Genomic DNA, 14922 nt, shown 5'->3' on the forward strand with positions numbered 1-14922 from the left:
GCTCTCGTAGCTCAGTTGGTTAGAGCACCCGTTTAGTAAGCGGGAGGTCTTGAGTTCGACTCTCAACGAGAGCACTCTCCTAATTTATAGAGGTACATTTTTTACCAAAAAACCCTCCCTTTGCGCGTGATACGCAGCATGACTCGTACTGCTGAAATGGGCCAGCAATTTCATTTCATTTTCTTTTAATCTTCAGAAGTCAGCAACATTTGGTTTGGTTGAGATTTGAGTCCAGTAGGTTGTATGAGCACTAGAGTGATATAAGTATATAACTCACATTAGCGTTTTTCAGCACAGGTACACAGCGGTGCACTCTTCGCAAAACAAATATGGAAACTCGGATCATCAATCTCTTACAAATCGTTCCGAGTATTCAGCAGCTAAAGGCCACAATTGTTGAGTTTTGCATATTATGGCTGTAATACTGGCCCTCAATATTTTTTGGTTTTTTCAATTACTTGGCACTAATGAACAGACTGAGATGACAGTTTGACGGACAATTATGTACAAAAGCTGAAGTAGAGTGCAAATCTCATCATCATTCATTCTTTCGACTGCAAAGTAATGGACGAGCGTGCAATCTCTAATCGCTAGTCCTTCTGCTGCTCCATCATCCGTCTTCTTACTTCTTATATGAACCTGTCAATCATGAGATAAAAACTTTATCCGTATTTTAATTGTAAGAAATTACATCCTCTTCCTAATCTGTCTTCCAAAAGTTACCTGAATCCATTAGCAACGGTGACCCTTCATCGGTGTCTTTCACAACAACTTCTTTCGACATTCGCTCCAATTTCGTTGGTCCATAAGCGCAGCTACAATACACATAGTACACTAAATTGAGCAAATTTAAAAAAGCCAAAAGGTAATAGTAGTAATCATAGTGACCCTTGTTCACATTGTTCGCCATCCACCCTTCGTTCCCTTCGCTCTTGGTTAAACTATCTACCGAGTTCAATACGAAGCTAGCTATCAAACTCCCAAAGGTACCCCCTAACCCGAAAATTGAACCGGCAATACTCAGCATGTTCATTGGGAGCTCAGTGTAGAAGAATTCTGTCTGCCCAATAACAAACAAAGCCTCTGCAATGCCACCGAAGATTGAATGTGGTATGGTCCACAATGCGGACATGTGGATCACGGCCAAAGGGTCGTCTTCAAACCCCTGGTCAATGGCCCTTTGCCTACGGATACTCTCCACCATTCCCGAGGTCAAGATCGACATGAAAGAAAAAAAGAGGCCTAGACCCATCCTTAGCTTCACACTGAGGGTTACTTGTTTGCCTCGGATTTTTGATGCCAATGGAAGAAGTACTCGGTCATAAAGCGGGATCCAAATTCCTATGACTAATATTAAAAATGTACCAAATGACGCTGCAGGAATTTCGAATTTTGGACCGATGTGTCGGTCCATGGTTCGTGTTAGCAGCAACCCGAAAGGGCTACCACTTGTGTTTACTGATATCATGATTCCGGCCGACCAAATTGGAAGGACTCTTAGGAATGCTTTTAGCCCTTCAACATCTTCTACTCGGCAAAGTCTCCAAGGATTTCTCGCTAGCCCATCAGGGCGTATGTCTCTTTCGGTATCTTGAATAATGCAGGATTTATTCAGAAACCTACATTTACACAAGATCAGCAAAAGTTAGTCTCCTAAAATACGATCTCACAGATTAAATCATTGTCTCGCCTCGTTAGAGTAAAAACATACCGTAATTTGTCACTTGGGACAGAAACAGCAGAATCCTTTTCATGATAGTACAGTGAACCCAAGTCAGGATCAGATAGATTAATGTTTCTGTTCTGAAAAGCCGCGACAATGACTTGGACCAAGCCGGTTAACAAATTCGTGTTACCCTTGACCTTGACATAAAATGGAGAAGCAAGCAAGAACGAAAAGGTTGCCAAAAACATGAGGACAACAGGAACTCCAAACCCGATCATCCAACCTAAGTGCTCTTGAATGTATACAATCACGGTCAAGGCAATAATAATTGAGACGCAGGAAAACATGTAGTACCAGTTAAGGAATATCTCGAGATTTCTCTTATTCTTAGTAGTGTTTCTTGCGTTCACTTGATCGGCACCAAATACTTGAGAACATGGCCGAGTTCCACCACCACCGATTGCAAGAAGAATGAAACCTAAGACTAGGAAAGCGTACTGTCCGGTTGTAGCTGACGCGCAGTTGGTCGTAAGGGTGTCGCATGGTGGAGGCTTTGCTTTAGGGATAATTGTTGTCATCCAGATAACAAACATCCCCTGTTCCAAGCAAGTTTAGTTAGGTTAATGTTATTAAGATGTCTAAGGGAGTCATGAATTGAATACAAGCCATTTTTAGATCAATTTTAGCCTTTTACACACTCCATTCCATTAAATTGTATGGAAAATGAGATAACGGCCACCTGTGAACCCTACACATTTTTGTTTCCATTTGTAGGGTTTAGTGGCGGAGCCATAATCATTTAAGTGTTGGGTCAAGTCTAATGTAACTATTCGTTTTTTTTATTACTGGGTATTAAAGACATAAATTTCAAATCAAACAAATTTTGATAATGAAAAACGTCAATTGTCGAAAAGTTATTGAGACCCCAGTACCCCACTACCTTATTTGTGGCACTGATAGGGTCTATATTTTACAGGTAAGAGGTCGGTACTGAAACTCAGTTACTCTATACAATCCGGTCGCGCTCCATACATCATTGAATATGGGGCCTAGGCCCTAGAGTACAATTGTACAGGTGAGAGGTCGGTAACGAAAGAGTACTTCATGCATCTCTCACGTATACATGTTACATTACGTACTTTTCTTGTATATAAGTACCCCAAACTCCCAAAGTTAGGTTAAATAAGTCTCCTTTAAGACGAGTCATTTTTGTTGAAATAATAAAACGGGATTTTAAGACCATTTTACAGCTAAATTTGACTACTTTTGAAAAAAAAAAAGAAGCAACCACAAACTATAAACACTAGCTAGATCATTATGGTCACATTTTACCGCAAAATATCTTAAACCCCGTTTTATTGTTTCAGACGAAGATAACCCGTCTGAAATAGGAATTTGAGTGAGTCAAGGGTGTTGGAAATAGAGGCTTTGAGAGCCTTTTTCTTAGTTTCCATTTGTCCCACATTGGTGAGGAAGTGGGTGTTTTATGGGTTTATATAACACCCCTTCCCTTACCTTATCACTAGTGGTCATGGGGAGTCTTCTGTAGAGACTTTGCGAGGTGCTTAATTCAGCTCGCACACGCGCGCGCGCGTGCCCGAGCCCGGCCCGGCCCGGCCCGGATCCGGGATTTGGGATTTGGGATCGGCGGGCTGTGCCTATCTTTTTGGGCTGTGTTGTTGAGTTGAATCAGTCAGTCCAACTGACTGTCAACATGAGGGTCATGCTCCACGTTTGTAGCCCTTGACTGCAACATCTTAGGAGTCGGTTTTGCTGCTTCTGTTGCTGCTGTTTGGCTATAAATAGGAGCCCGACTTCTCTATCAAAATACACAGAAAACATAAACTCTCTTCTCTCGTCTTCCCTGCTCTCTCTAAATTTCTGGGTATTGCTAGTTGATATCGTTCCAGGTCTTGCAAACTCGAGTGGGCGAGTTTGTGAGGCAGCAGTAGTGTAATCCTTGGGGACTACCGGTCGTCGCTGATCGCCACCACGGTCGCACCGGAGAAACAATTTAAAAACTATTTAATTAAGTGCAGTAGCCATGTCTGTGATTTCGAAAATTGTACCTGATATTTCGAAAATTGAACAATTAGACGGTCAGAATTATAAGCGTTGGTCCCTAAAGCGTTGATGTTTTTGAGCGGTTAGAAATTGATTATGTTTTATTTAATGACCCGCCAAAACCCGTTGTTCGTCGATGAGGCCGAGACTACCCCTCCTGCGGCTAAGGCGATTAAGTCAAATGAAGATGACATTGCTAAATTTGTTAAGGACAACAAAAGCGCTAGGTGTCACATACTTAATAACATGGTTAACCCATTGTTCGATTTATTTGCTGATAATAAATCGGCTAAAGTCATTTGGGAGTCCTTATCGAAAAAATATGGGGTGATGACGCTGGGAAAAAGAAATATGTTGTGGGTAAGTGGTTGCAATTTAAGATAGTGGATGGGAAGTCTATTATGGAACAGGTTCATGTCTACGAAAATTTGTGTCTTGATATTGTTAGTGAGGGCATGAAATTAGACGACCTTTTGTTGCTAATGTCTTTGTTGGAAAAATTCCCTCCCTCCCCGGTCCGAGTATAGAAATCGGCTAAAACACAAAAAGAAAGACATGTCCCTTATGGAACTTATCAGTCATATGAGGACCGAAGAGGCAAATCGCCTCAAAGACAACCCCCTATTTGTTTACCGGTCCGTGAATGCATCATTTGTTCTTTGTCAAAGCTAATTTGGTTGAGTCCGGTGGTCCGTCAAATCTCTTTGAAAAGTTCAAGGGTAAGGGTAAGGCCAAGGTTGGTCGGGGTAAGGGTAAAGGAAAGAAATCGATCCAGGGAAGTACACCAAGCCGGTTGCAAAGATTCGAAGCCTAAGGGTCCCTTGGTTTGCTATGTTTGTGGGAAACCGGGTCACAAAGCCTACCAGTGCAATGATAAGAAGATCTGCAAGTGAAGCCAATCTTGTGACTGATGATGTCATTCTTGCTTTGTGGTTGTTGAAGCTAATCGGTGGGTAATCTTCTTTGAATGGGTCTTGATATCTGGCGCTTCCAGACACCTCTCGTGCGATAAGGGGTTATTTCGAGTTCGAGGAGATAGGCGATGGGGAATGCGTCTACATGGGTAATTCTTCACCGCAAAGATCACGTGCAAAGGCAAGATCTTTCTCAAACTCACCTCGGGGAAAACACTTGCCCTTAATAATGTTTTATTTGTACCTACATTGCGTCGAAACCTCGTGTCTGGTGCCTTGTTAAACAAAGCGGGCATGAAACTTGTTTTTGAGGCTGACAAGGTTGTAATGTCGCGCAATGGGGAATTTGTGGGCAAGGGTTATCTGTCTGGGGGTCTTTTTGTACGAACACCGATTCTCGTTTTTAATAATATTGCATCTACTTCTACTTATATCGCTGAGTCTATTGATGTTTGGCATGGTAGATTAGGTCATGTGAATATCGACTACATTAAAAAACTTAGAACCATGAGTTTAATTCCAAGTTTGTCGAGTCAAGAATTCTCTAAATGTGGTAGCTGTGTTGAGGCTAAATTCACAAAGAAACCTAGTAAACCTGTGAAAACTAGGACTACGAGTCTTCTTGAGTTAATTCACACCGACCTAGCTGACTTCAAAAATGTTGCAAGTAGAGGTGGCAAGAATTATTATGTGACTTTTATAGACGACTGTTCAAGGTACACCCGAGTTTATTTGCTTAAGACTAAAGATGAAGCAGAACAATCGTTTATAAACTTTAAAAATGAGGTCGAAAATCAACTCGACAGGAAGATTAAAAGGGTAAGGTCTGATAGAGGTGGTGAGTATAAATCCAGTTATTTAGCGGACTTCTGTGCTGCAAACGGTTTAATTCATGAGACTAGTCCACCTTACTTACCCCAATCCAATGGTGTAGCTGAACGTAAAAATAGAACTTTAAAAGAGATGATGAATGCTATGCTTTTAAGTTCGGCCTGTCCGACGATATGTGGGGGGAAGCAATACTTTTCGCTTGTCACATTCTTAACCGTGTACCTCATAAGAAAATTGACAAGACACCCTACGAGATTTGGAAGGGCTATCCTCCTAACCTAAGTTACCTTAGAGTGTGGGGGTGTTTGGCTAAAGTGGGTTTACCTGACTTTAGGAGACCTACCGTTGGACCTAAGACCTATGATTTTGTTTTTATAGGTTATGCTCAAAATAGCTCTGCCTATAGATTTATGTCTTTGATCGACCGTTCTATATCCGAGGCTAGAGATGCCGAATTTTTTGAGCATGTTTTTCCTTTTCGAAAAATGTTGTTTCATCTACTTCATTACCTGTTGCATCTATTGATATGTCTTCACATGCTAGTTGTAGTAGCACTCCTATTGATCATCTTTGTTGAACCTAGGAGGAGTAAAAGACCTAGATGTCCAAAGGATTATAGTGATTATGTTACAACACATTTATCTGAATATGGATACTCTGTTTGTGCAAGTGATGAGTTTGTTTGACTTTTTTAATAGAGGATGACCCAAAAACCTATAGTGAGGCAATGAAATCCATTGATGCTAATTTTTGGAAAGATGCTATTAAAAGTGAACTTGATTCTATTGTTTCTAATCAGACTTGGGAGTTGACCGATTTACCTAAAGGTAGTAAACCCATTACGAGTAAATGGATCTTTAAAAAGAAAATGAGACCTGACGGTACAATAGAAAGGTTCAAAGCTAGACTTGTAGTTAGAGGCTTTACACAAAAGAAGGGCATTGATTACTTTGATACCTATTCTCCTGTGACCAAAATTTCGACTATAAGAACTCTTGTCGCTTTAGCTGCTATTCATAACCTTATTATACATCAGATGGATGTTAAAACTGCTTTCTTGAATGGTGAGCTAAAGGAAGAGATCTATATGTCGCAACATGAAGGGTTTGTGATTAAGGGTCAAGAGAATAAAGTGTGTAAACTGAACAAGTCACTTTATGGTCCAAACAAGCACCTAAACAAAGTGGTATGAGAAATTCAACACTACTTTGATGAGTAATGGCTTTATGATTAACAATTCTGATTCATGTGTTTATTCCAAAGTGATAGAATCTGATTGTGTTATTATATGCCTATATGTGGATGACATGCTTATTTTTGGTAATAATTTAGATGTGATAATTAAAACCAAAGAATTTTTGTCATCACACTTTGAGATGAAGGACTTAGGAGAAGCCGATGTTATCCTAGGGGTTAAGGTTATCCGAAACTCCAATGGAATTTCTTTGAGTCAATCTCATTATGTTGAAAAGGTGTTGAAAAAGTTTAACTGCTTTGATGTTGTGCCTGCTAGAACACCCTATGACTCTAGTGTACATTTGAGTAAAAACTTGGGTAACAAGTGTTTCCCGGGAAGAGTATGCTAAAATCCTAGGGAGTGTGATGTTTCTTATGAATCGTACTCGACCGGATATTGCATATGCGGTTAGTAGATCGAGTCGTTATACACATAACCCTGGTAATGAACATTGGAATGCTCTTCGTCGTTTGCTAAAATACCTAAGAGGAACAGTTGATATGTGTTTGCATTATGGTAAATTTTCTTTGTGTTAGAAGGATATTGTGATGCAAATTGGGTTGCGTGTAACGATGAGATTTGTTCTACTAGTGGTTATGTCTTCACCATGGGTGGAGGTGCGATATCGTGGAAGTCTTCTAAACAGACTTGTATTGCACGCTCTACCATGGAGTCGGAGTTCATAGCTCTTGAGTTGGCAGGACAAGAAGCCGATTGGCTGAAAAACCTATTGGTCGATGTACCAAGATGGGAGGACGGCCGACACCGGTCTCCATCTTTGTGTGACTCGAAAAGTCGCTATTGGCGTTGCAAAGAATAGTGTCTACAATTCGAAAAAGAGACACATGCGAATAAGGCACGCTTCAGTTAAACAACTCCTTGAGAATGGAGTGATTACTGTGGACTATGTGAAGTCCGAAAGTAATCTTGCTGATCCCTTTACTAAGGGGTTGACTAAGAGATTAGTCGTTAATACGTCGAGGGGAATGGGGCTTAGGTCCCTGAGTCAAGGTTGAGATTGGTCCAAAGTTTCCATTCCTATGGCGTAGTATGATTCATAGCCTTTATGGTGGTGCTTTTGAGACGCACTTGATGAATCTTACACTAGGTTGGACTTAGGTCCTTAATGGCTCATGTGAGAAGTGCTATTGAGAAGCACTTGAGCCACCTACGTAGGTGTAATGATCCTAAGACTATGAGAAGTCTTGTGGTCACACCTATCAGTACCAAGGTAACGCATAAGCTCTAAAAGAGCGCGTTGCACTCTGAAATCGCGGGACGATCTTAATTTGAAGGTATGATATATGTAGTGGGGGTATCGACCAAGTTCACTAGGAATTCAAATCGCAAGATATTCTCTAGTTGTAAGTAAGTTGTTTCCTCATTTCACTAAAGTGTCAATTCAAATCGAAAGATATTGATACCTAAGTATCCACCCTTCCTTTACCCAGGAATTCTTCTTTCTCTGGCTCTGGCGCCTCTAGTGGGGGATTGTTGGAAATAGAGGCTTTGAGAGCCTTTTTCTTAGTTTCCATTTGTCCCACATTGGTGAGGAAGTGGGTGTTTTATGGGTTTATATAACACCCCTTCCCTTACCTTATCACTAGTGGTCATGGGGAGTCTTTTGTAGAGACTTTGCGAGGTGCTTAATTCAGCTCGCACACGCGCGCGCGCGTGCCCGTGCCCGAGCCCGGCCCGGCCCGGATTCGGGATTCGGGATTCGGGATTTGGGATTTGCAATCGGAAAATGTACGCGGTGTCCTTAGGTTTGACATTTTGACCAAATGTCCAATTTTTTAATCGGGGAAACTTTAAGAGGTCATAACTTGTGATTACGAGCTCCGAAAGTGGCGATTTTTTTTTTAAAATTAATTATCTTTTTGAGAACTACGACTTGAAGAAAAAATTGTTGAGTTTGGAATTCGTGACCAAGAAATATGGTCATTCAAAGTTTGTTCGATCAAAAAAAGTGACATACAAAAACTCCTAGCCACGAGATCCAAATACAACAACAACATCAGAGCCTTAATCCCAAAATGATTTGGGGTCGGCTGACATGAATCATCCTTTCGAACCGTCCATGGGTGAACGCACGCCTCAAAATGCGAATAAAAAGGGGAAGATAAAAACAAAAGGGAGAACGAAAATGTAATGGAAAGTCAAGGTGAACTTAGGGGTTTTAAAATCGAATTCCGTCTTTCTTTTATAAAAACTTAAAATTTAAATCGAGAGAAAGGATTAAAACGATTTTTAAAAACCGAAATAGAGTTAAGGATCCGGAATGAACCAGGTAAAATCTATAAGAAAGTGGTTGTTGAAAAAGTGTGTAATAAAGGAGAGAAAAATAAATAAATTAATTTCTTTAAATTAAATAAATAAATAAAAACACTAAATCTGTCAAAAAACATCAAATACTAAAAATCCACATGTATCCTTTCCCTCCATTGTGCCCTCTCCGTCACCATACTCTCCTCAAGCCCCAGAACTCTCATATCGTGCTCTATCACTCTCAACCATGTCTGTCTCGGTCTTCCTCCGCCTCTAGGGACCTTTTCTCGTTCTCCAAGTCTCCACCCTCCTAATCGGGTGCGTCCATAGGTCTCCTTCTCACATGGCCAAACCATCTTAGTCGGTTTTCCATCATCTTGTCCTCTATTGGCGCCACTTTAACCTTTTCCCTAATCACCTCATTCCTTAACCGATCTTTCCTTGTATGTCCGCACATCCACCTCAACATGCGCATCTCCGCCACACTCATCTTTTGAATGTGACAATGTTTCACGCCCAACACTCGGAGCCGTAAAGTAAAGTAGGGCAGCCTAATTGCCGTGCGATAAAATTTTCCCTTTAATCTTTGGGGCATATCTTTATCGCATAGAAACCCTGAAGCACTCTTCCATTTCAACCATCCCGCTTTAATTCTGTGAGCCACATCTCCGTCTAACTCCCCATCTTTTTGAATAATAGATCCTAGATATCTGAAGAAATCCGAGCCCTCAACAACATTCCCATCGAAAATAATACTCTCCGCCTCTGTCGATCTCAACCCCGCCACCTTAGTGAATTGACACCTCAAATACTCGGTCTTACTCCGCTCACTGAACCCACGAGTCTCTAAAGTCCGCCTCCACAATTCCAACTTTCTCTCCACCCCCTCTTTTGTCTCATCAATCAACACAATATCATCAGCAAACATCATACACCAAGGGATGTCGTCCTGAATATCCCTTGTCAACTCATCCATAACTATAGCAAAGAGAAAAGGACTAAGTGCGGAACCTTGATGCACCCCGATGGTAATAGGAAATTCTTCCGTTCTCCCAACATTAGTGCGAACACTTGCACTAGCCCCCTCATACATGTCCTTTATGAGGTCAATATATTTTCGCGACACACCCTTTCTCGCCAAAGCCCACCAAAGTACTTCTCTTGGTACCCTATCATATGCCTTTTCCAAGTCGATTGGTAGTTCTTGAGAAGATAATCGATTGGAAAAAAAATTATCACTTTCTGAACTCATAAACACGAGTTACGACCTCTTAAAGTTTTCCGAATTAAAAAATTGAATATTTTGAACAAAATGTCACACTTGGAAACACCGCATATATTTTTCGTTTAATTATATACTCGTCGTTTTATTTTAATGAATCAAAAAATGTGTTACGTAGAGACACAACACTAGAACACATAACTTGCAAAAGAATTAAACAACAAAATCCAAATTTGTGTCCGTCCGTCCCACCTAATCCCATATCTTTATCTATGGCCGACGATAAAAATAAGCGTGGAGAAAGAGCCAAGAGGACCATCGATTATTCTTCTTCGTCCTATTTGTATGTCCTATTTTTACGTCATTTACACTTTTTGAGACATTCAATTAGTTTTTCTTTAGTATTTTTCAAAATATATAGCTAAATAAAAACGTCAATTATTAAAAAATGAAGAGAGTAACCTAATGTATAATCCTTGATTATAAAAAAGATGATTTTATCCCTTCAACCTGTTTTGGTGTCCATTTAAATTATATTAAAATCTTGTGTGAAAAGTTTGAATGTGCAGGTGTCCATTTGAATTATATTAAAATCTTGTGTGAAAAGTTTGAATGTGCGCAATCAAAATATTAAGTCCTATTTTAAATCACAAAATTTTATTGAACACGGACGATATCTGTCACAAGCTTGTGACAGATATCGTTTTCTCTCACAAAATACCCATTGAGAGGTGATTGAGAAGCACATGGGGTGCCCCACCATGTCCCCTCTTCCTTTTTGTGAGAGGTCTTCAACTTGTGACGGGATTAGCCCGTCACAAGCAAGACGCTTTGATTTAAAATACTCGTATTCAATCATACTCTTATTCTCCTTTTATACATGATTATTTGAATCATACTCCTATTCTCCTTTTATACATCAAAATATTAAGTCCTATTTTAAAATACTCTTACTAATAATAAAACCAAATTATTAATCTCATATTATTACACAATTTAATTGATATGTAAAATTTTTAGATGACATAAAAGATATTGAGTAAGTTTCTCTTAATACAGTCTAAGACCAGAAAAGGTGAACATTTTTTAATAACAAATCATCATTTAATGATAAAATATTAATAATTAAAATTATTACTTTTCAAGAATAGATTAATAATAACATTTTATCAGAAAATATTTATTTTTTTAGCGTAAAATGATTACATTTGATTCATTTTAATTTCAAACAATATAATTAGTTAAAGAAGGATTAAATCAAAGATTTAAGAACAATATTTCAATTGTAATACTACAAATGTAGTTGGAACTTTTAATATTTTTGGATTTCTACCGAAATCTGAAAATTATTTCCGTTAAATTTGAAGTTTTCTTCATTCTGGGTTTCTTTGTTACTCCTTTCTTCAACTTTCTTAAGGGAAACGCACTTTTGTTGGAAATCACCGGGTTTCTTTAACATTTTTCATAGAAAATCAGCACTCTCAGTCCCGAAAATAGCTTGTTTTTGGGTCAACAGCGGAGTAATGTCTTAGCTGAGCAACCGTTTCCCGCATATCGAGGGCTGAAATGCTCTATTGTTGATCTCGAATTCAACAAATATAGCTTTCCATTACAAGTACTATTTCCGTTTTGGCGAAGTGCACAAAGTTTACGGGTTTGATTGAAAATTTCACACGAAATTTAGAATGATTTGCACTTATTTTTTGGAAGACTATTTCTTTGAGTTTATTTTTTCTTTCATTCTTTAATTCTTTGCCGAGACTTTGTAGTGACTTTCTTTTTGTTGATTGAGAGTTTCTCTTTTGTCCTCTTATTATGTTTCATCCGGTGGTTTGAAAATCATTGATTTTCTTGCACCTTTCTCATCCGAAAGGGTGGTATAGATTGATTTTGATCAATATAGTTTCCTTACCTTATTAAAAAAAAAAAAAAAAATTGTCAAAGATATTTTAAGAGAAAAAATCATTTTAGAAGCTTTAATTATACACAAATTCTCCCTTATGACGGAGATATTCGTCGCAAACTTGCGAAAGGTACCATTTTGTCTCACACAAAACCCATGGGGGTGAGAGAGAGAGCACATGGGGTGGGTGCTCACCTTGTCCCCCTACCCATTTCTACTCACATAATACCCGTTGCAATATCCGACCCGTCGCAAGAGAGACATACTGTTAATTATATCATGGGCCCAATGTATCTACTCACTCTAGACCATGTGTCACGTGTCCCCATCGAATTCTTAATATAGATGGTGAGCTTTTGGACTCGTATCCGTATGTCATTAAGATCAAGATTTAATTAACATTTTAAATTTATTGACTAGATTACAATATTTAGCTACGATCGTTTGATATTAAAGTTTGATGAGCTTTAAGATTCCAAGTTCGGAATAAAGCTTTTGGCACCATCAGTATATATTATCTCGAATTGTAAGACGAATTTATTTACTTTTTAAGGATTTATAAATGTTGACGTTTTATATTAAGAAATAAGAAAAGTATTATGGATTTAGTGATATAGTCACTTTATATTTTTAATGGAGTCTTAAGAGTTAAGACTCGACTTAAACTAAGTAAGGTAAATGTTTTACAACTAAGTTTGTATAAATATCGTTAATATATACTTCAGTGTTTTATTAATTTTACTTTTACATTCCATCTTACAAGCATGTAATAAAGATGAGGTATTTCATTGTCATATAATCAAAAAAAGAAACGCAAATTCATGTTTCAAACGGTCTATTTTCGTCCAAAATAATCAAACGGGGTTTTGTGACTATTTTATGATCAAATGTAACCACAATGGTTTAGCTAGTGTTACAATTTATTAACAACATTTTTTTTTCCCAAAAATGGTTATATTTGGCTGTAAAATGTTCTTAAAAGTTAAACCCGTATTATTATTTCATACGAAAATGGATCATCTGATGGAATGATGATGCAAAAAAGAAGAAATTACCAGGAGACTGAAAATGGAGCCAATAGAAATGGCAAGGAAGCGTCCCAAAAAAGAATCGGCCAAAATAGCTCCAACAAAAGGGGTGAAATTATTGGCAGAGTTGTACAAATATAGCAAATTCTGTGCTTTCGTCACACTTAATTTGTACTCGTCTGTCAAATACACTATCATGTTTGGTGTCAGCCCAAAACTTGCCACTCTCTCAAATGCTTCATTTGCTGCATCATTTCATCCACCATGCTTAATTCCCATCATTTACATCATTTTTAGAGGCTTAAAAATATACGGAGTATAGCACTAAAAGATAGAAGAGACGCACTTTTAATAAGTTATCACAAATTCTTGTTTGTGACGGCACATATCCGTCACTCTTGAGTGACGATACCATTTTACCTCACAAAGTACTCACTTTTTCTCTCTCTCCAACACTATTCATGTGGTCTCCTTTCTCCACTAACCCATTTTGTTACCATTTTAACTCACAAAATATCCGTCATAAATGGTAACCCGTCACAAGGGAGACCAATTGATAAGTTATTGAGAGAACAATATTCGTAATCTTTTATTTGTATTTCGTGAAATAGTAATTTCGTAACTATTTATTACATTTTAGCTTTAGTTTCACTTTTCTTAAAATTGTAAAATTATCTCAATAAAATTATTGAGAAACTGTCTCTCACAAGACCTATTTATGAAAGTGAATTAGTAATACGATTAGTGAAACTTTAAATAAAACCTGAAATAAATAAAACACTCTATTTGATGAGCAAGGATCCTTTTCATTTCCTTCTCTTCATTTCTTGTCCATTTCCTCTCACATTTATATATTATATTATTATTCCTCATTTATCTCATCAATTACTTGCACCATTAGATCGTTCTAAAATATGATCCGGACTGTTAAAAAGAAATGGAAGGAAATGGAGAGAAGAAAAAATGGAGAGGATGTGTATTGCTATTTGATACCACCGAGAATCATTCTCACGTAAAACCATCAAAAAATTGTCTCGAAAACTGCATTAAGGATCATCATTAGTCATTTTGTTGTAATAACAACAAAATTAGAATCCCAAAATGATTTGAAGTTCGCTGACATGAATCATCTTTTAGAACATCTCTGAGTGATCGCACACCTCAAAATGCGAAAATATTAAAAAAGGAAGAGGGTAAAATAAAGCTCAGATTTCTGTTGTAAAAGCTTAGAATTTAAATTTACGATGAAAATTAAAACGGTAATATGATGGATTGATTAATGAAGTGTTAATTACCTAAGATGAATGGCATAGTGATGAAGCCACCCTTTCTCCTTTTGGAGGTACCATGTTCTTCATCTTGTATATTTTGGTTCAACATTGTTTCATCTTCATTCACCTCCATCAAATTGGCCTTCATATTATTAAATTAAAGAAGATGAAAATGAGGAGAAAATTTAAATGAGAAGAAAAGAGTAAGAGACCCTGGTATTTTTGTGATGGAGAGCAAATAAGTGGGTTCCTCAAGGTCCAACAATGGAGGAGTATTTAATAGGAAGACTTGTCACACTCAAATTATTATTATTATTATTATTATTATTATTATTATTATTATTATTATTTATTTGCTTGTATTATTAGTGCAAAATTATTAAATATGATTTTCTAGCTTTTTATTAATTAGATACTCATTTAAAGCTCATCTCAAATAATAAAATAAGATCATCTATTTATTCAAGTAAGTTTGGCTTGAGAAAGAGTATCCGTCAAAAATTTTAAAACGTGTCAAA

General features: G+C 37.8%; 1 protein-coding gene and 1 non-coding gene across 2 annotated transcripts; one reads left to right on the plus strand and one right to left on the minus strand.

Annotated features, from left to right (window-relative positions):
* TRNAT-AGU (transfer RNA threonine (anticodon AGU)) lies at positions 1 to 74 on the plus strand. Its single transcript has one exon. It is a non-coding gene; the product is annotated as a tRNA-Thr (tRNA).
* Positions 75 to 261: 187 nt separating this feature from the next.
* Positions 262 to 14663, minus strand: LOC141648022 (protein NRT1/ PTR FAMILY 1.2-like). Its single transcript, XM_074456437.1, has 5 exons — positions 14429 to 14663; positions 13161 to 13378; positions 1712 to 2262; positions 724 to 1619; positions 262 to 639 (listed from the first exon to the last, which is right to left on the minus strand). Exons 1-5 carry the CDS (start codon positions 14550 to 14552, stop codon positions 623 to 625), a joined length of 1806 nt encoding a protein of 601 aa, XP_074312538.1. The 5' UTR covers positions 14553 to 14663; the 3' UTR covers positions 262 to 622.
* Between the last annotated feature and the right edge of the window lie 259 nt (positions 14664 to 14922).

This window comes from Silene latifolia, chromosome 3 (assembly GCF_048544455.1).
Source record: "Silene latifolia isolate original U9 population chromosome 3, ASM4854445v1, whole genome shotgun sequence".
NCBI lineage: Eukaryota > Viridiplantae > Streptophyta > Magnoliopsida > Caryophyllales > Caryophyllaceae > Silene > Silene latifolia.